This window comes from Typha angustifolia, chromosome 6, assembly GCF_048772165.1.
Source record: "Typha angustifolia cultivar Huaian chromosome 6, ASM4877216v1, whole genome shotgun sequence".
Classification (NCBI taxonomy): Eukaryota; Viridiplantae; Streptophyta; class Magnoliopsida; order Poales; family Typhaceae; genus Typha; species Typha angustifolia.
In genome coordinates, this window is record NC_133244.1 from 6,112,285 (window position 1) to 6,133,109 (window position 20,825).

Sequence of the window (20,825 nt, forward strand, 5' to 3'; positions counted from 1 at the left end):
TTTATCTTCAACAAGTATCTTTAAATTTGATATGTAGATTAGTCAAACATGATGAAAAAATAATAATGATTTCAGTTTAAATATAACTATTAAGAGTTGTAAAATGATAGAAATGAAATTGTAGGAGAATGAAGTAAATTTAGACTTAACAACAAATGCTTTTTCTAAAGATTATGATTAGTAGCATTTCCATCACAAACCAAGAAGGCATCCTTTCCAATATTTAAGCTTGAAGGTAGAACTGTTATATACTTGCACACCAACCACAAGCAACAATAGGCAAAATAAACTGCACCTACCATTCACATGTTAGAGTTGGAAGAATCTATATAGTACAATGAGTTACAAGAGAAATTAGTCAGCACTCCAGGGAAATTGACATCCTCCATGAGAGAGCTCTGTCCTATAGGCAAAACTTGGATCCTATCTTTAATGTAAGGCCATTCGCCGAAATCAGTTTAAGGAACTGTCCACAAGAGACTGGGATTGCTTTTGCTTTGGGCTGATGCTGCCGCCACGGTTAACCATGAGAGCATCCAGAGCCTTTTGTATCTCTAATGTCATGGCGCTGTCAACGCTACCTGAAGATATCTTCCTGTGAGACTTCTGCAGGTGAAGCTTCAGTGAGCTGCTGCTGAGCCCTGCATTTTTCCCGCAGATGGGGCAGACCTTCATCGTCGGCCTTCGATGCTGCCATTCCATAGAAGCTTTCCCGTGTAGTCTGTTGTCGAGATTCAAAAGGATTTTAGCAAAGCCATCATTTGGCTGGGCTCTGCGGTGCACCTTCTTTAGTGTATTCCATGCTTCTAAGAGAGTGAAGTTTCTGGATAACAAAAGCATATAAGAAAAAATGAATGTTTATCTACTACTTGGATGGAGTAATACATAATCTTGGCTTGTATTGCACTTACTTCCTTAGCATTAAGTACGCGAGCACAAGCGTCGCACTTCTGCTTTTCCCTTCGAAGCAATGGACCAATACTTTTCCACCAATGTACTCTACATAATCGATGAAATCAGATGCTTCTTCGAAGAGATCACCGATATCTTCGTCATCATTATCACTTACCTAAAGACACATTATGGACTGTCATCAACAAATTATACACTCTAAATAGACAAGCTTAGACGAGTATATAGATGCACAATACCAGATCCCAAAAAGTTATCCAAGGACTACTAATGTTTGTAATTACACCTGAGATCATCTGGACATTCTATAAATAAGCAATGCCTAGATCTAACCCTGATCCCCCAGGTACAGCTACAAACATTCCAGACTATATAGAGAACCGATAAAATATTGTAAGCAGCACAAAACAAAAGGGAAAGCAAAATGGAAAAAGAAAGAAAGAGGTAGAATAGGACAATCAGGAATTTTCTTTTGCTTGGTCACACAGAAAAAACCATACAGAAAGCATAATGAAATTGTCAGGTTAATCCAGATGCCCACAAACCACGTCTTTGTTATATATAAACCAATGCACTTAACAGAACAGCACTAAATAGACAAATATAAATATTCCACCAAGATGATCCCAGAGATACTACAGTTTAACCAAGGACTTTTAACCCTGTGAGGGAACCTGATGGAAAAAGTTTTCAGATAAAACTCAATTAAGATAAGCCCCCCCCGCCGCAAAAAAGAAGAAGAAGCAATGTTCACCTAAATAACAGAAGGGGGTAAAATAAAATGCAACTGGTTTACAAATGTGATTTTAGCAGTTCTCCATCTACTTTTTGTCAGATTCCATATCAATAATTCAGTAAATCAATGAAGCATCAGTTCTCTTCAATAAGGCGTGTGGTTTGATTCAACAGGGGGAACACCTTGCTTTCTGCCCTTCTACTTATACTCCCAAACTTTTGTGTCAAGGGACCTAAAACATTGACCTGATATAAAATGAGGCTAGAATCAAATGGAAGTTTGTAGTAGGATAACTGGGAACATATCTATGTAAGGGAAAGGAATAAGAGAATTTAATTATTGAACTTAATTTGTAGTGGGAAAGATAGGGACAAACTAGGTAAACTTTCCTTGACGCTTCCAATTTTTCCTTAGATCATCTCGTCAGGATGTGCTAGTCTTCAATTCAGAATTTAACTGATTTTCCTTCAGTTGATTTTGTTGTTGAAGATGACTAGTCTGAGAAAATTCTACCACCAGTTATCTCAACTTTAGCACCTACATAATGTTGTCCTTAATTAGGTTTTTCTTGACCAACAATAATGGGCTTCTAGTTTGAATTCTTAATGTCAGATTTGTTCCCTACTACATGGAACAAAAGTATACTTTTATGCGCAAACAAAAGTACTAAAATTGCTGTTTGGTTATCCTAGTAGGCATGAAGACAATAATTATCTAAGCACGGACATACAGTATACTTTTTTCTTTAGGTTACTTATGAAAGGTACATAATCATGAGATCTTTCCATACAAAGAAACAGGAGCAAATTAATCTAATATAGAGAAGTTTATTCAATTTGTTATTTCAACTATTGAAAGAAGAAATGAAGAGAAAGGCTTACTGAGAAGTTCCTATAGTCAAAAAGAAAAGGATACTGAGAGTCGGACTGTCCAATTTCATTAGAACATAAGCACAATATATGGTCGATGCCCAGATGCTGAAGGGTAAACACAGACCTCGCAGCCAAAGCCCCTCCAATGTACAGATGATCTATGATCTGAGAAGGACGTTCCGTGCTTGCAGCATCAGAAATAAATGTTATCCTCTCAAGGATGTGTTCAAGTCGTACCTGAAGGATGTTAGCTACATATAGTTACTCCAAAATCCAAACAAAATTAGATACCGGAAAAGTTGTTCAGTCGTGTTACCTTCAACTCGTAGGCATCAATGGAAATGTTACTATCAGTGCCCTCGAAAAATCCAGTATTGAAGTTGTTCTCCTGGCACAGTTTTATCACATCTGTCCTAAGCATTTCATTCCACAGTTCCAATTCCTTGTTCAATTCGCCATCTACCTACATCATAGCATTGTTGAAGTGACTGAAAAAAGAGATGATAGGTGGGTCCCTTTTAATTGGACTAGCCTGAAACTGATCTTGGCAAGTTAAGGGAATTGCAGAAAGTACAAGCAGGCAGCACTGCAATATTTGTATTGAGGACTCTATGAAATTAAAATGAATCATGCGTATAACTTGGAAGTATGTCTTTATAATTGTTGAACTTAGAGACAGAATAGCTTGTTGTAACTTCCTTCATATTGCCCGCGGCATTTGCAAACTCTGGATTTGGACTGATCCATTGCAAAGTATAGATAACTAGACACAAAAATTTTCTTGACAAGTAATTCTAAATACTTATTAAAAGTACTTTGTATTTCCAGCAAAAGTATTTTTATATTCCCAGCTTTGGCAATTTTTTTGAAATTGAAATATTCACCAAGCAATCTAATGTTTTATTCGGATGAATTCTTCTAGAATGAGGCCCATATGTTTCTAAGAGAAAAGAAATCAAATAATTGTAATTTCAAGAGAAAGTGTCCAACCTTTGCAAATTTATTGAAGTCACGGAGCTTCATCGTCAAGCGCAGACAGCGTGAGGCCTCGCCACTTCCTTTGAAGTATTTCCCGTTCAAATTTTCTCGAGACACAGGAGACATTAGGTCAAAACTTTCCCTAGATCCTGCACGCGATGCCTTACGTCTAAATTTGTGAATTTCATAATCGCTTGATTCTGTATATGTTTCATTTCCACCATGTTCCTTACATGTAGGAAACAGAGAACTAGGACTACAACCAGAAAAATATGACGGTGAGTCCGAAGCACCAGAGTCTTCCCTTTCAGATTCACCTAAGCTTTTGTTAATAATTGATAGAAAATTTCGCAGGAGCCCATCTAACTTCTGGTAGAGTGTGAGAAGAAATATATGAAATCCCTGAAGGTCCCTGAGAGCCCCTCTAAATCCTCCTCTAAATGCATTAACCACTGCTGTCATATCAATATCAGGAAGAGAATAACTGAAATCAGTTGGAGCATCAACTTCCTCGGGTCCTGGAAAACCAAGTTTTCCTATAGATACTTCATATAAAAGGTCTGAAGAGTACTCCCAGTTATTAAGCATCAGCTCAACCAACTTTGGATAGTTCTCTTGATCTTTTGCTCGTTTTCCTGCAGGAGGCCTACGTGGAACCCCAGAGTCGATAGCCATGATACAGAAATTACAAGCTATTTCATCAGCTACTTGTTTCTTTTTGGGTGTGTTACTGGACTCACCGAAAGCATCAGGGCCTGAAATTGAAAGCTCACCATTATCTGCACCGAGTATATCACTTACAGAGATTGCTCTTCTTTCTTTTTGGTGGTTCCTGATCATCTCTAGTTTGTATAGTCTGACACCAGAATCATTAGCTTCATCCAACGTATCCATATTTGCAGAGGTCACCTTGTCCGTTAATAGCAAGTTTGCATAATTGCCACGCCAGCCAAGCTGGCGACAACGGAGTCTATCCTCATTCCTAAGTATAAGATCCAATATCAAGACCTTTCCAAGGGATTCAGCTGTTTTTTCAGCAGCTTTTTGTGAAGTAAATGGAATTGAGTTATCTAGCAGTGGTGAGCCATGTATATAACTGCCAGAGAAAAAGGCAAGGAAAACAATAATCAGAATTCATATACAATATATAAATTAACTGACAGTGGCTTAAGATGAGATTGTGTCTATACTTCATTAATAAAAGGCAACGGCTCAATTCAAGAGCTTCCAACAACTCAGAACATGTTATTTCATTTACTTCATCACCAGCAGTAACTGCCATTTGACGTGCCTTTTCAGTAGCATCCTTTATCTGTTGCCATTCAGAGTTCGAATTATGAACCACCCTGGCCTGAAATGATCAGTGAATTGTTGAACTCAAGGCCAAACACTTATATAGGATTCAAATGAAGAGGAAGTACATACTTGAGGTGTCGTCACTCCAAGCAATTTTGCAAATTCATAACCCAAGCGCTCTGACTGTGTTGCCATCCTCGAAGATGCGATTTTAATGACTGCCGCTGCCTCCTTTGATGAAATAACATTGTTACCTGAAAATTTAAATAGTGCAATAAAAACTACTCCGCCAGAGTTCACAGTCACCTGTATCGTACAACAAAAAAGGCAAGAAGAGTGACATGCTTAAACAAAATTTATGGGGAATGATCTAGAAACTGAAAAATTAGCATCCATATTGAACCTTATGCAAGAAAGATTGCTTCTCAAGAAATGAATGAAGTCTTATCTTTAAGCATATCATGACAAGACAGCCATGAATCTGGAAAGAAGAACAAGTGCATGGGCTAACGTAAAAATGTGTGTCTGTGTACACATATATATAGATATAGGTTTACCGTTTACATACTTTACATTTATCTGTGATTTGATAGCAATTCTTTAGACCTGGATATATCTTGAGCAAACGACTAGTTCAAAATGGCAAACTAAGACACCATAACCAAGTAATGTAAGTCTACATGCCCAAAACAACCTAATGAAAAGGTTGCTGTTTTCATGTCCTATTCTGTCCTCTACCCTGCCTTCCAAGTACTTGGATACCATAAAAATGGCCGAAAAGAAATGCACATGTCCAACTACGAACCTCTAAAGCTTTGTTAGATTCATCCTCAGAAGGCTCAGAACTGCTGGTGTGTTTTGTATGGTACAGGGATGAGAGAGCATTCCAAGAGAAATCATTTGATTCGATGTCTAACGTAGAAGCTTTTCCAAGCCTTTCCCACAAGCTTATTTCTGGCACTTGGTCACAGCATTGTATATTAATTATATTATCGTCAGGTTTTCCTGGACCTGATCCTCCTGCACTGAATAAGGAAAAGTATAACAATTAATAGTTTGTCATGAGTATGCTTACAGTAATATTAAGTTGAATCTCAACAGGTGGAATCATTATATTGTTAGTTTTCTATCATCTATACCAATTAAGATATGTGGAGTTTTTCATTTAAACTAGACATCTTTGCCTTTAACCTGAATAAGATGTAGCAGGTATATACTGTTAAAGATTAAGTTAATTTTCTGTCAGTTGTTTTATCAAAGCTTGAGAAAACCTCACTCTTTAGTTCCTCGTATGCCTGACTGTAGCATTTGATTCTTCAGGGTTTGGAGAAGGCCATGAAGGCTTTTATGCATTAGTTGTAGACAATTGGGTCAGATTGAGCTTATACTGGGTCATATGTGGGTCTAGTTAGAAAAGCCTCAGTCAAAACCCACCAGTATAGTATAGTAAAGGGTTCATAATATTTCTTGACTAGCAAGAATGTGGCTTTGTTTCTTTCCTTTTCAAACTTTCTTGCCAGATCAACTTTATTCTTGAAATATCCGACTTACATTACTTTCTGCTGTAGTCCCTCTAATTGTGTCATGAGCAGATAAAACGCATCATTGAATCTCAGTTCAGATATGGTCAATTTACATTTACAGTCAACATATACTAGTAAAGTCTTTTTGTCAAACTTTGCTGCATGGTTAGAAAATTTTATGGAAATGTCACATGCCAACACCTATAATCTAGATTCCTTCAAATGGTTTCATTTTGTGATATGTTTTCAAATTAAATCATTCTTTGCAGGTATATGCAAAAAAAGACAACTCTCTGGAGTTATTATTTACTCTAGTGGGATCAAGCCTAATTCTGATCAAGCTTTCTCGGAAAGTTTCACAAGCCTAGGATAGATGATCACACTTTCACTCATTCGATTTCTATTTGAGCTCAATTTTGAGCCTATTCAAGTCAAGACGAATACAAGCCTTAGCGAGCAGCTCAATAACAACAATTGAGATGCATTCAGATAGGAGGATCTGTTTGGGAAGTAATAAGTCCACCTTGACTCCCTCTGATATATCTTCATCTACAGAGAATTCTCAACATACTAACACTCACTTTCAAGCTTCATTTTCAAATACTTACAAATATATACTTGCAAGAACTACATCAATTTTGCCGAGCTTGATCCACTTGACCCTCAACTCAAGCTTCGCTTTGAAATTAATTTCGAACCTGAGAGGGTCGATCACGCTGAGCTCATTTTAATTTGAGCATCGATCTTAATATTAGTCTTTGTCAAATGAATAAAAATGCACTTAAGGTAATTTAACAAGAAGCTAACGAATAAATTTATCTCACCTTTCCTAGAATTAAAACAAATTACTAGCAGATAAAGAAAAAAGTTCCATGAGAGCTTAATTTCTATATCAAAAGCACATGCACCTGAGATGAGGAGGCGAATGGGAGGTCCCAAGCTCGAATGCCCTGTTGTCAAGATTGTTTGATCGATGCGGAAACCCATTCCACTCCTCGAATCCACGCCCTCTTCCCATCCCAAATGCTTCTCCCAACTGCAAACAACTTCCCTACTAAATTTTCCAAAGAGAGGAAGAAACCCAATTGCAAAAATATGTGATCAAGTAAAGAAAACCCAGAAACTTACACCAGAAAACAATGTCAATGTGGGCTCTTTCTCTTTGAATCAGGAGGGAATGAGCAAATGGGTAATCACAGAACTTGAATAAAGAGAGGAAATCTTTCGAAAAGCGCGCACCGTTGGTGTTAGGATGGACGAAGACGTCGCCTTCTGCTCTGGTTCCTCGTGTGCCATTCGAGAGATGAGCTAGCTATTCTTCGAATTCGAGGGAAAGGTCTCCGCTTTCTTCGCCTCGGTGGAGAGAAATGGAGGGAGGAAAGAAGAGAGATCAGCTAAACATTCGGAACCAAAACGAAGCTGCCGCAATAAAATTATTCTGATTCAGACCCTCACTTTTTCATTATTTTCAAATGTTGTCCAACTTTTATCCGTTAAAGAGGTTTAGTAGTTAATTTTTATTAGATATATAATCTTGCACATTATTTTTTAATAATTATATTATCTTAATATTTTATTAAGTAAAAGATATATATATATATCATTAAATGAGAGTGATGTATATATATCAAAATAAGTGTATTGATGTCTTTTATAATTAACTTAATGAAAATTTAATTACATTTTATCTTTTTGATTATTTTTTATTTTACATATATCTCTCGTTAGTTTAAAATTGATTTAAATTAAAATTTAATAGATAGAGATAAAAAAAATTATATTTAAATTGAAGTTTATCTCTAAATAATTAAATTTAAATTATTTAATATTAGATAATATCTCTTATAATTAAGGCATAATTATATTTAAGAGAGAAATCTTAATGAAAGAAGAAAAAAAACGTGTAGAGCACTTCTTAATTTTTTATCAATCTGTTTGATGAAGATCTAATTGTTAAAATCTTCAAGGGTATAATAAAAATCTTCTTAACTAATATGCTCTTTTTCTTACGTAATGTGGTACCGGTACTAGGTATAAAAACTGGCTATTATAGTCGTTGGATTAAGATTATAATTTTTAAAGCTGCATTAAAGTATTTACCTTCAATTTGAAATAACCGTAGCTCTTAATTAATTCAGAGGATAATTACACTAACACCCTCATAAAAAATTGCCTGTTGCCTATCTATAAATGCATATAATAATAATAATTTACCATTAAATTTTCTCTCTTTCTTTTTTCTCTATAGAATAAAAGTAAATATTATGGAGGTTATTTATAAGTAAAAGATGTTAATGGATCACTAAAAAGGGAGTCAGAACATAACTTGACCAAAGACATCAAATTACATAAATAATCCCACTCTAATTAATTCTCCAGTAGTAATTTGAAGTAAAAAAAAGAAGGATCTAATTGCTGGAGCCTTTCTGTTAGGATCATTTAACTTAAAATTAGCCTGGGATTTGATTTAAATATGTTTAATTTATAAATAAAAAATCCTACTTCTTCTTCTTCCAGTGAGTATTGAGAGAAGATGGTTATCATATGAACTCATCATCATGTCACGACCTTACCCAAACTATAAACATATGCCGTTCTCGTTGACCTAAGCACATAATTAAGTCAACTACGTAAAAAATAAGTACAAAAAAAGAAAGTCAATTCCCATGAAGAGCCAAAGATTTATTATTCCCTCGATGCATGACATGCCAACCAATCCCCATAAAAGAAATCACATCATCATATCCTGCAATTAATATTGCGAAAAAAATAATAATATTACAGCTGGTGTCCAAGTGAAGGTTCTTGCAATGGCTTCACGAAGTGCCACGCAACTACTAATAATTCAATAATAATTATAATTATTTGACTATTAAGAACATAGATTTTGAAGTTAGAATTTCTCTTCCGATCACCGTACCAACGGTAGACTCAGACCGGCAGCTCAACGACTTCTGCTTTAACCGTCAGCCGACATAGCGGGCACGTAGATCTAGAGACGAACCAAACATCGATGCAATCCACGTGGAACCGGTGGCCGCATCTCGGTAGGAGGCGGCCCTTCTCGCCGTTCTTGAATTCCGCAAGGCACACCGCGCACTCCGACCTCCCGTCGGAGACTGAGAAGGCGAAGATCGGTATGGACCCGAGGACATTGGGTTCAAGCCCGACATGGTCATGAAATGTAACTGAGCTAGATATGTGTGTAGGGCTATTACTGGCATTGGCCGCCACCGCCACCGCCACCGCCGTCTGTGAGTTTCGCAGACTAAAGCAGCAGATGTCACCAAACATGCCAACCAAATGATCACATCCATAGAGAACTGCAGCAGGGATGAACAAGATTGCAGCGACTACAATGAGCAATGCAGCTATGGTTATGACTGTAACTGTGATGGTCATCAAGACCTCCATGTTGTTGAGCAAATAGAGGGATGCACCATTCCATGGGAGCGCAAGAATGTTATGATAGGTCCAACTTTGAAATCCCTATCAGCATTGGTGGTATGCCACTTAGATTAAAGATTAGATTTGAAGGGCCCACTTGGCCAATTTGGAATTTAACAATTGGGCTGATAGGAGTACAGTAAGGATTGCCACATCAATCATTGGCACAATGGTGAAGAAATAATAAATTCACACAATAAAGATATGATGCTGAAGATATGAAGCATTTAAAAGGAGAAGGATGGGAACGAGAGTGAGTATGTGGATTGGTAGTATGAGATGACTCTGTCTTAATTACATGAACAATGTATAGAAATTCACAACTGAAAACTTGCAGTATGGAGATTTGTGGCCACAAACTTACTGCAAATTAAGTGAAGGAATCCTGTTTCCATGATTAACAACCAAGGTTGAAATGGCCACATCTTGATATGATGGTAGAAGGAAGAACAGTGTCTTTATTGTTGGATTTCGCACTCCAAAGGTGCCATGCATCCTATCGAAATGAGGGTACGTCTGTATACATCTCGCCAACTCACATTTTAGTTTAAGTTCATCATGTTGTATTGAGCAGAAGAGGCAGTGAGCTGGAAATGTTATAATGCAAGTTGATCTTATGTGCTTCAGAGGATCTGCTGCCAGTTCATATGTAGTTTTCGCATAATATTTCACGTGGATCATTCTGATGCAGGTTGGAGTGCTAGTTTGATCAGGAGAAATCTAATTTCAAGCTAACTAGAAGTCATACAAATCAATTTCATAAGAGTAAAACAATCCATCACCTGAATTTTCTTCTAACTAGAGCAAAACTCTGAAGAACATATCATTTTCTCAAAAAGTTATGATGTAAGAACCTCTGCTATCAAAGAAATGTAAGAATATACACATTTGATTACTGTCGAACGGAGCCTGAGTCACAAGAATGAAACGCTTATGCAGATGGATTAGGTGATTCAGCTTCTACAACGGAGCGGCAGAGAGGACAGGTAATTCTTGATCGAAACCACACATCGATGCACTCTGCGTGGAACTTATGGCCACACCTCGGGAGGAGAAGACCCTTATCATTGTCCTTCAACTCAGTGAGGCAAACAGCACATTCAATCTTCTCTTCGCCTGAAGAGGACATAAAGAACACTGGAAGAGATGCGAGGATCTTCTGATCAAGACCTATATTGCGTTGCGAAGTTGCTGAAGGAGCGATAGGCATGGCGGTAGCATTTGTGTCATTGGATGAAGTTTGTGCAGCAATATTGTCTATTAAGATGATAAGATGATAAAAACCAAGGAGGATGAGGATTGCAGCAATAACAACGACGATGGCGCTTAGGCAGTACACTAAGAAGGATGGGAAGGCCATGGTTCTTAAGCTTAAGTTTTTGCTGCAGGTAATAGCAGAAACCTAAAATCTAATTGGTGTTTCTTGAGATTGGATTATGAATTTTATATTGAGACCTTCTAGTACAATTTTATTCCAGGATTCTTATTTATATATGGTGGTGGATACACCGACAGCATAAAGAATAAAATCAGCAATCTGAATAAGCTGGTCTCAATCAATACAAGGGACAAAATAGGTATGACTTTGGATTAGCATTACAACTAAGGATAGATTTAGATTATGGTTGAACAAAAGAAGTAAAGAATTGGCAATCAGTTTGTTGACAAGCATTATTTTGGAGGCAAGCAACTATTTAAACATGTTAGCAGAGTCGTTAAGTAGTTGTACACAACTCTTCTCAAGGTTCAGCACAATTTTAATATAGATTAGGCACTAAAGATGAGCATCTCTGTACTACTCTGATATTGATGACTTTGTACTACTCTGATCCAATTTTTGATGGTTTCTAACTTTCTATCCAAATCTAATTGATGTGCAAGTGCAATTTGCATCAAACATTTCTGATTTACTCCATTCTCTTTATTTCCTTTTCCTTTTTCTCTTGACATTCTTGTAGGTCTTGATTGACTTCTTGCATCTGACCCATCATTACATGGGCTGGATAAGCTGAAGTCAACCCTTTCTAGTTTTTGAGCAGATATAGAAGAGATTATAAGGATCACATTTTTATTTCCACCCTTTGTTTCCTCCTATGCAATTTGTTCTTTGGTGTTTTTTTGTTGTTTAAATGTTTCGATCGGTTAACAAGGGCGGCAAAATAAGGCTATATAATAAGGTTGACTTCGCTATCATTAGCTCATCCAGGAATAGAAGAAGCTTCATGATGATGTTACAATTAGTCTGTTTCGAGCAGTTGACCTTGCTATGAAGCTGAAATTTATATGGACAAACACGGATCTAGATACAATCAGAGACCAAAAGCTGACAAAGGAGAGTTCTGAAATATTAGAGACCTTTTACCCAAATTTTCTTATAAAATTCATGAATATTTCAGAGAGAAAGATGTAAAACTATACCGCAACTTGTTAGCTTAACCGTATTCGCGAAACACCAGGCCAGCAAATGGCCAAGATGCAAACATTATATCGACTTTCTTGCGCCATTTCACAAAGTAACCGTTTATTTTTTCCGAAAGATTTCTCTATTGGTTTTCCCTAGCAATTAAGGTGAACTGTCAACATTGATCTCTTCTCTTCCAACAATTTTCCACTGATGCTGCTGACCATCTATACTTATACTTTTGTCAATAATTGAATGCAACTCCACTACTTTGTGATATCCCACTATTCTGACAGTTAGACCACTCTGACAGAATGAACTAGACTTGTTAAAAAATCTTCAGACAGCAATCAGAATTGCTTACTCTGAATAAGAATATAAAATCTCTTCCCTCCTCTCAACTCTCAATTTGAAGCCGATTAGTTATGCAACCTGAAGCAATACCCATAATGAGAGACTTCTCTTGAATGTGCTCTCGTTGTCTTGAATTACTCTTCGTTTTGTTTCAGTCTATCTAATCTCCCAGATTAATGTCTTAGGTCAGTTAATTGAGCAAAAAACAAAGCTTCCTAAAAAGAAATCGACAACAAGAAAGAAGAAACATACATCCTTTTGATGAAATTACTAGCAGATATATACACATGAGAAACATTTTGAGATCATACACTTTGCCAACTTTTTGCAAGTACATATTTGATAATTTGGGCAAGAAAATTGCTCAAGATATTACATGGATTTAGCGGCTAGCTCTTAGAGAATAGAAAGAAACAATCTCACCTATTAGGCAAAGAACTTTGGCTGATCAAATATGAGGTAGAAACATACAGCAACAAAAGGAATGAAGTAAATAAGAGAGAAAAGAGAATGGAAGGAGAGATGAGACCGAGGCCAAAAAAAAACTGAACACTTGTTCTCAAATCAGAATCTGCAATTATATAGAAAATTCTAGGATTAACATAGTTTAATTTTGATCCCAAATATCCCTCGCATATTCTCAAGAAAAATTAAAAGCTAGAGAAGATGCTGAGAAAAGATCCCCTTGAACATTTTACTTGGTATTAAGAACTAAATGCTACTGCTATGCCAGCAAAGTAACCATTGAGGATTGGATGGCAGTTCTTAATGTCCAATGAAATGGCCATTCAAATGCTTCTATAGTCATCTTGACTATTAAAAAACAAAGATAAGGGTTATCTCATCTTGACTATCTCAAGTTTAGTTTACTGTTTCCATATATGGTGCTAATTATTCAATAAATATTATGAGTATCACCCTCTCTTTTTCACGACCAAAACAGTAAATGAAGAAAGGTTAAATAACAATTGCCACTATAAACTTTTCAAATATCATAATTGTCGTTACATTCTATAAAATATCATAACTATTACTTAAACTTTCTAACTCTTTCAAAGTTACTACTGTGATTAGTTTTTCACGAAACATTCACAGAACATTCCTAACATATGATTGTCAAATTTAACAAATCAAATAAATAACTTAAATACCTTTCATTCTTGAAGTTTAAAGCATAAGATTTTTATTTTCTTATACTTTGATATTAATAACATAGTGCTCAGACGGTCAAAGAGACTTATGTTGTATGAGTGTTCTCGAATTTAAATACCAGCCGTATTGATTTAACTAGGGCACCATCATTAAGTTCACATTTCTCTCTCATAAAAAACTATTATGTTGATTTAGAACCATTTTAAACAATTTATACAAAGGTAAGCTAAATAATTCTTTGCTAAATTAAGCTCAAGTTTAATAGAGATTAGTTAAATTTAACTTATGGAATGATTTTTTTGTAAGAGTCTAAATTATATAAAACCTAATTTAAAAAAAAAAGGCAAATTTGCAAATAACATCTTATATTATAAGCTATTCATAACTGCCATTAACCGTCTGTAAGCAGTAAACACCTCCTTTTTCCCTATTATTTAGAACACCCAATCAAGTGCTGCCACCCAGTTGTAGAAATTTCATGCAATCGAGGCTGCAGACAATCTACTTCCACACTCTTATCTCAATACCTCTTCATCTCTTCACTTGTTTACGTTATTAAATAATCGGAAAAAAAAGGAAGGAGAGAGAGAGAGAGAGAGAGAGAGAGGCGGTGCTCCTTCCAAATTCCAATGGCTTCTTCAACCTCTCTCCTCTCTCTCCCATTTCCCGCCACTTCTCCCCATCGACCCAAATTTCCCGCCATTTCCAAACCGCTCTCCCTCTCCTTCCCTAACGCCGAGGCTCTGAACCCTTCCCTTCCGCTCCGCCGCCGCATCTTCTTGACGTCGGCGTCGGCCATCTGGGACGCATTCACCGGCGGCGGCAACGCCGCCCGCGACGCCGCGCTCGCCATCCGCCGGGGCATGCAGCTCTTCAAGAAGGTATCTTCCTTCTAATCGCTCACCACTCCTTTCCTTTTCCTTAGAACGCCCTGTCTTCACTATTCGATGTAGTGTGTTATATACAAAATTCTCTTTACGTATTGCTTTGATATAATGGGGCAGTTGTTTTGGGTGGTGGGTTTAGGGAGATGTAGGTGAGTCGTTGGTTGAGTTCGACCGAGCCATTGAGTTGGATCCTCGGCAGAAGGCATGTGAGTATGTGTGATTCTTCCTCTTTTTTCCCCCTTTATTTTGATGCATCATTTGGCTCTCTTGTTGTGATAAACTGATGCGGATTAGTTCTGGACGAGACCTGTTCAAGATCTTTGGCAGAGAGGGTTGTCTCTCTACTATTTGGATAGGTATGTCCATCTCTTTCTTTACCCTAAGTTTGTGCCTCTTAAGTTGTAATTACATGGACATGAGTAGATGATAAGGAAAGGGTAAACTATATTAAGCACCAAGCATCTTGGGTTTGTTAACTTAGTTGTTGGAACAGAATCATACAAAGGATATTTCCTCTGGTTCAAATAGGAATTTTGGAACTCCTGATGTCTTACAGATCTATGTCCCTTTCTGTGCATAATTTAACTATTTAAGTAAGTTGGAACTTTAACCTACAAATAAAACAGAGTGGAATCAAATGGAGAAATTTTCTGTCAGGTTCAAAAATGTAATTTTGAATTCCTAAGTTATTCATCCCCTCTCCAGAAGTAATGTAGGATGTTTTGAATCACTATTCCTGTTTAATTAATTTTTGAAGTTCTACTACAGTTTCCAAACTATTTCCCAAACTACTATAATTATTGTCGTGTAAGCACAACATTAGTGAGGTAAATCGTTGTTCTTGAGACAATGATTTATATAATAATATATCTTAGAAGAGAATCTTGCCTAAAGAATGAGTTGTCCTAAAGTAATGGAGATCGACGGAGAGAGGAATTTACAAATAGTTTCTGTGAGAGCAATTTATGCTTATGTGACAGGAACTGTAATGCTGTTGGTAAATAATTTGTAAACTATAGTAGAATTGTGATAAATTTGGATAGGAGTAGTAGATCGGTCAAAAAATCTGTGTTTTCTGATGAAAAAGGAAAACATTGATTTCAGAAATAGGAAGGTTGAGAAATTGAACCATAATAAACTCAAAAAATGACTTGTCTAAATGATTGATTGTTCTCATAAATTATAAACATGTCAACTAGATAGCAATCCTGTAGATTGGGAGTTACCTTTTCTGAACTCTTTTACTCTGGCTGAATGGTGTAGATTTGAAGAAGGGGCAGAGCAGTTCAGGTTGGATGTTGCAGCCAACCCAAATGACACTGAAGAGTCTATATGGTGCTTTCTATGTGAAGCTCAAATGCATGGGGTTGAAGAAGCTAGGAAGCGTTTCTTGGAGGTGAGTTCTTGAACTCAAATTTGGTGCATTCCCTTGCAGGGACTAAGATCAATCCTATTCATGTGGTTTTGTTTACATATTTATGTGAAGATCAATCTTATTTATGTTATTTTTGTTTACAAATATGTGTGCATGTTCCTTTACGTTGCAATTATTGACCAACAACTGAGATGCCACTAGTTTCAACTAGAGATATTAAGATCATCTAAAGCACAAAGCAAGAAAACATGATCTTTTGCGTCTGTAAAAAGCTCACTTTAATTTTGTTGAGTAAATCTCATTCATAGAAGTTGTATTTTCATATGTACCTCATTGTTTCTAATTTTTTGGTCGCAGTAAGTTTACATGCTAGATTCATCTGAACATGGCAAGTGAGTTGAGAATAAGGCATCAAAAAAACAATATATATATATATATATATATAAACTGAAGTATGAGAAATAGAAATATATGTGAAAGTAGCAGCAACATAATGGAAAATTGTTCATTTCTCATAACCAACCTACACTTATTTTTCAGGTTGGTCGAGACTCACGGCCTGTCATGCGTGAAGCCTATATTATGTTTAGGGATGCTGGGGACCCAGAAAAGGTAACTAAGGGATCTTTTATTTTTAATGAATTCATTTCCATAGATTATTATTTCTTTGGTGGAAACTTTTTGTTCAACCTCTTACTCTCTTTTTCCTATAAGAAACAGTTATGTTGTGCAGGAGACCAGTTATACCCATGAGGTCCATTAAATTTGGCCAGGTTGATTGAGTACCAAGATTCATAATTAAATCTTCTTTTCTATGAATGAAATAAAGACAGAATAATCTGGAGCTGTAGAAGGTTTAATTGAGAAAGGATTTCAAATTAATAGGAAAATTGCAGAGATTTTCTTATCTTCTATGAATTTTAAGTAACAAAAATGTCATCACTTTGATTGAGTAAAAAGGTCAAATTTCCTATTAAGAAACATTATGTTTTAGTGTGTTTATCCTGACAAATTTCTTTTAAAACCACATAACCTACTAGTGTAAACTTAGTTTGCAGGTACTAACATTATAATTTACTGTCTTTTATTCCAATTTTATTGGTTAACTTAATGTTATATTATATAAGACCTAACAGCATCTCTGTTTATTTATCACATCATTTACAATGTCAAGAAAGCTTATCATTTACTAGTCACCCATGTTTATCTCCTTCATCGTAATTTATGTGGTTAAATTTGTACTAGTCTTTTGCTCTACACTATGAGATCTCCTTTCTCATGGATTGGATCTAATATGTACATTCTTATACTAGAACTTAATAATGAACCTGATAGATTGAGAAAATTGAATGTGAGATGCAAACTTATTCAGGTCAGTCCAGATATGTTCTTGCCAAATCTATGAAGATACATTGGATCAGAATTGCACCTAAATCTGTCTTCCTTAAATTGATGGAGTACATCATACATCATTACGTTTGATTTTTGAATTAGTAGTAAGAATTGGGCAACTTGGAATACTGCATGATGCCAGCATTTCTGTATGGTATTTTAGTTTATCATTTTCTTATTCTTATAACCGTTCATCTGATCATGCATTTGCTTTTCTTTAGCTTGTTTCAGCATTTTCAGGTGGTCAGGAGCATGAATACTTCTATGCATCTTTATATGCTGGTCTTTATTACGAATCCCAGGTTTGTGAAATTTATAAATATATCGTTGAGATATTGGTCGTTCTTTAATTTTGTGCTTGCCATAATGTTATTTCATATGAATTCATGTGCTTTGTTAGATAACCAACATACCTACTTGGATAGTATAAAAATGTAAATCTTGGTTCTGTCATCCTGCTGCATAATGTAATTTGTATATGGATAAATATGCTAATTTAGAATCTTACTTTGAATAGTCTAAACCTTTTTTTTGTCATTCTGTTAGTTTTATGCTCTCCAAGGTGAACCTTGCAAGTTGACTCAGCATCGAGAAAATTAATGCTGACTAGATTTCAAAACTAATCATCAGCCTTACGAGATGTTCATATTGACTCTATGATATATATTTATTTTTTTTTAAGAGAGAAGTAAGAATCTAATGGTGTTCCGTTATATACCGATATCACTAAAATTTGAACTAAAACATTTATACAACATGAATTTCTTTAACCAACTGAGTACTATCCCACTAGCTGACTCTTAAGGCATATATTTATACTAGATTTCCCCCTTAGCATGCCTTTTATAAATCAATGTCACCTTGCAAGCACATTTGTGATCTTTTCAAGACAGGCTGAAACTGCTTGGGTTTCAGTCTGTAAATTCACCTCATAGAAGAGGACTTCCTAGTAAAATATAATCGAATTAAAAATTATCTTCCTAAAGTATTGGTCTCATATTTTGTAACTATGATGTTACAACTTACAACGGCATACTATATTATAGTCTGCAGCAAGATGATAACAGCTGAAAATACCTTTTTTCTTTTTTTCATGCAGAATGAAATGGACTTAGCGAAAGTCCACATTGTTGAAGCATGCAAGACACCATATGGATCAAGGTTACACTTTGTTTTTCTCCGAATCCGTCAGAATAGTTTGTATTTCATAATCAAGTATTTTATTTGCCTATAATTGTAACTTTTCTTGTGATTCAGGTCAGATGATTACATGGCTTACCTTGCCAAAGTTCACTGTCAATGCCGTAACTGGGGTCTTAGCTGAGACAAGATACATAACATTAAGCACCATCTTTTTCTTACGATGATTATAAGAAATTTCAATATTTGTTTCTCGTTCACATCCATTAGCGTCTCTCACAGTGTGATTCCTCTCTGGCCAGAGCTCTGCTTGGTCAAGCTAAAACTACCTTTGTAACAAACGTTCTTTGGTCACATTTGGCAGAAAGATAGCAATTATCTCAGCAGAAGAGAAGTGTATACACCATTGTGGTATCCCGTTAATATGGATCCATAATGTGATTTACACTCTTGGACCCTTTTTCACCCTTAATCTCTCTTTTGGTGTAGGCTTCCTTTATGTGTGTTGAGATTATACATATTGTGTTACCTCTTTTTGAGATGAATCAGGTGACCTACCTTTGTATCATAGTTGGAAAAAGAAGGAAAGAAAAAAATTCTTTACAATAAATTGCCATCATCTTGCTTGGGCTTTGGAATCTACTTGAATTTATCTGAGTTTTTCCACATGATATGGTGAACATGGACTGGTACGGCACTTGGCATGGAGTGTGCCAATGGCACACCCCCGTGTCGACCTGTGCTGAGTTGTGTCGAATGGCACACAGTCGTGCCAGTGCTAGTCATTATTCCATATAGAGTTATTTTTTAAATTTTTTTTCTATTTTCATCAGTCATTATCAAATCAACTGATCAATTGATTATTTAGAAAGCTTAGATAAAATTAATGATAATGAGACTAGAAATGATAATAATGATAATGGTGATAGTGATCGTGATAATAACGAAACTCATTCTGACGACGATGATAATAGAGATGAGATATACGTCCCTATTACACAACATTCTCAGAGAGATATTCTTTTTATAGAGGACTTAAGTTTGTAGTTAGCAGGACATTAGGAAAGGTGCACTCACAGAATGATATGAGTTTATCATAATTATCATTATATCAATCACACCCACCAGAGCTAAAATATCATTATTATACTCTATATCTACTATCTATATATGCTTATGATGTGTCTGTGCCTGTGTCGGTGCCGTTCATTTCCATGCATGTTCAATATTCATATCATATCATATCATAGAAGAATTATAAAATTTCTATTTGTATGAAGGTTATGTAAAATGTTACAACGAGCAATACTATTAGTGAATGAGTTTTGAAAAATATTGACAGTATTTACTACAACATTCTTGTGTTATTCTTATGCCGACAAATAAACTATTTGATTCTTTTCATCATTTTATGTTCAGCTAGATATTAATTTTAATTATTAAACTATTATTGATTAATATTATGTGTTCAATTATATTATGAACTGTTCAACCATTAATATTAGTTTTAATGAATGTCTTCAATCATAGTATGTGTTGAATAATATTTATATTTAACTATTACTTTATCTTTAATAAATATGTTATTTACAAATAATCTAAAGATAAAACATTATAATCTAAACTTTAAACTTTTATATATATATATATATATATTTAAACTAAAAATTAAAAATTGACATATCGAAGACCAAAAAATATCTTTAAATATCCTAAAAAGTTTATTAAAAATATTTTAAATATGTGCTAGTAGCACATAGGGGCGTGCCATTGGTACGTAGGGGTGTACCACTGGCACGGCCGGACATGTTGAGGCGTGCCGCTCAGCACGTGTTGTGCCGATGGTGGCACGTGCCACTGGCACGGCCATCATTGATGGTGAGTCCTTTAAGTTGTAAGATACCTTATATTGGCCTATAGAACTCCATCCAGCAGAAGGATATTATTTACATTGAAATGATTGAGTACATAATTGAGTGCTAGGGGTGTACCATTGACACAGCGGGGCGTGTTGAGGCGTGCCGATGGTGGCACGGCATAGCACAGCCATCGTTGATGATGAGTCCTTTAAGTTGTAAGATACCTTATATTGGCCTATAGAACTCCATCCAGCAGAAGGATATTGTTTACATTGAAATAATTGAGTGCATAAATTAAACAGATGAAATGATTTGCAACCAGTTCGTTAGAAATGCACAAACTATCCTTAAAGATGCTTCCAACCAGACTGGCTTGGTGATCACTCTATTGCAATCTCTCCTAGCGGGGAAGAAAAAGACTTTTTAAGAATGCACAAATTACCAACAACCTTCCATCCTTAAATAAGGAACAAATTTGGGAACCTTATTTCCAGTAAATAT

At 35.7% G+C, this 20,825-nt stretch overlaps 2 protein-coding genes across 7 annotated transcripts; one reads left to right on the forward strand and one right to left on the reverse strand.

Moving 5' to 3' along the window:
- Window positions 1-65: 65 nt before the first annotated feature.
- Window positions 66-7,665, reverse strand: LOC140761314 (dual specificity protein phosphatase PHS1-like). Of its 3 annotated transcripts, none has more exons than XM_073098587.1 (10): window positions 7,557-7,665; window positions 7,226-7,353; window positions 5,600-5,819; window positions 4,924-5,100; window positions 4,689-4,849; window positions 3,511-4,594; window positions 2,837-2,983; window positions 2,530-2,757; window positions 912-1,069; window positions 66-823 (listed from the first exon to the last, which is right to left on the reverse strand). In XM_073098587.1, the coding sequence occupies exons 1-10, from the start codon at window positions 7,611-7,613 to the stop codon at window positions 454-456; spliced, it is 2,730 nt and encodes a 909-aa protein (XP_072954688.1). In that variant the 5' UTR covers window positions 7,614-7,665; the 3' UTR covers window positions 66-453. The 3 variants fall into 3 exon arrangements, with proteins under 3 accessions (XP_072954688.1, XP_072954689.1, XP_072954690.1); XM_073098588.1 differs by having other exon boundaries at window positions 7,446-7,657; XM_073098589.1 differs by lacking the exons at window positions 7,226-7,353; window positions 7,557-7,665 and having other exon boundaries at window positions 4,924-5,048; window positions 5,600-5,726.
- Window positions 7,666-14,249: 6,584 nt separating this feature from the next.
- Window positions 14,250-19,098, forward strand: LOC140760750 (uncharacterized). Of its 4 annotated transcripts, none has more exons than XM_073097742.1 (8): window positions 14,250-14,552; window positions 14,698-14,768; window positions 14,853-14,914; window positions 15,822-15,954; window positions 16,474-16,545; window positions 17,547-17,627; window positions 18,425-18,486; window positions 18,583-19,098. In XM_073097742.1, the coding sequence occupies exons 1-7, from the start codon at window positions 14,301-14,303 to the stop codon at window positions 18,438-18,440; spliced, it is 687 nt and encodes a 228-aa protein (XP_072953843.1). In that variant the 5' UTR covers window positions 14,250-14,300; the 3' UTR covers window positions 18,441-18,486; window positions 18,583-19,098. The 4 variants fall into 4 exon arrangements, with proteins under 4 accessions (XP_072953843.1, XP_072953844.1, XP_072953841.1 ...); XM_073097743.1 differs by having other exon boundaries at window positions 14,698-14,760; window positions 14,875-14,914; XM_073097740.1 differs by having other exon boundaries at window positions 14,698-14,760; window positions 18,583-19,097.
- The last annotated feature ends 1,727 nt before the right edge of the window (window positions 19,099-20,825 follow it).

Coding starts and splice junctions, on each gene's coding strand:
- LOC140761314 (XM_073098587.1), bottom strand. CDS start 7,613: ATGGCACACGAGGAACCAGAGCAGAAGGCGACGTCTTCGTCCATCCTA. Junction 5,101..5,599: donor AATCTAACAAAGCTTTAGAG/GTTCGTAGTTGG, acceptor TGTACGATACAG/GTGACTGTGAACTCTGGCGG. Junction 1,070..2,529: donor TTGACTATAGGAACTTCTCA/GTAAGCCTTTCT, acceptor ATGTGTCTTTAG/GTAAGTGATAATGATGACGA.
- LOC140760750 (XM_073097740.1), top strand. CDS start 14,301: ATGGCTTCTTCAACCTCTCTCCTCTCTCTCCCATTTCCCGCCACTTCT. Junction 14,761..14,852: donor AGTTGGATCCTCGGCAGAAG/GCATGTGAGTAT, acceptor GATGCGGATTAG/TTCTGGACGAGACCTGTTCA. Junction 18,487..18,582: donor AAGACACCATATGGATCAAG/GTTACACTTTGT, acceptor CTTGTGATTCAG/GTCAGATGATTACATGGCTT.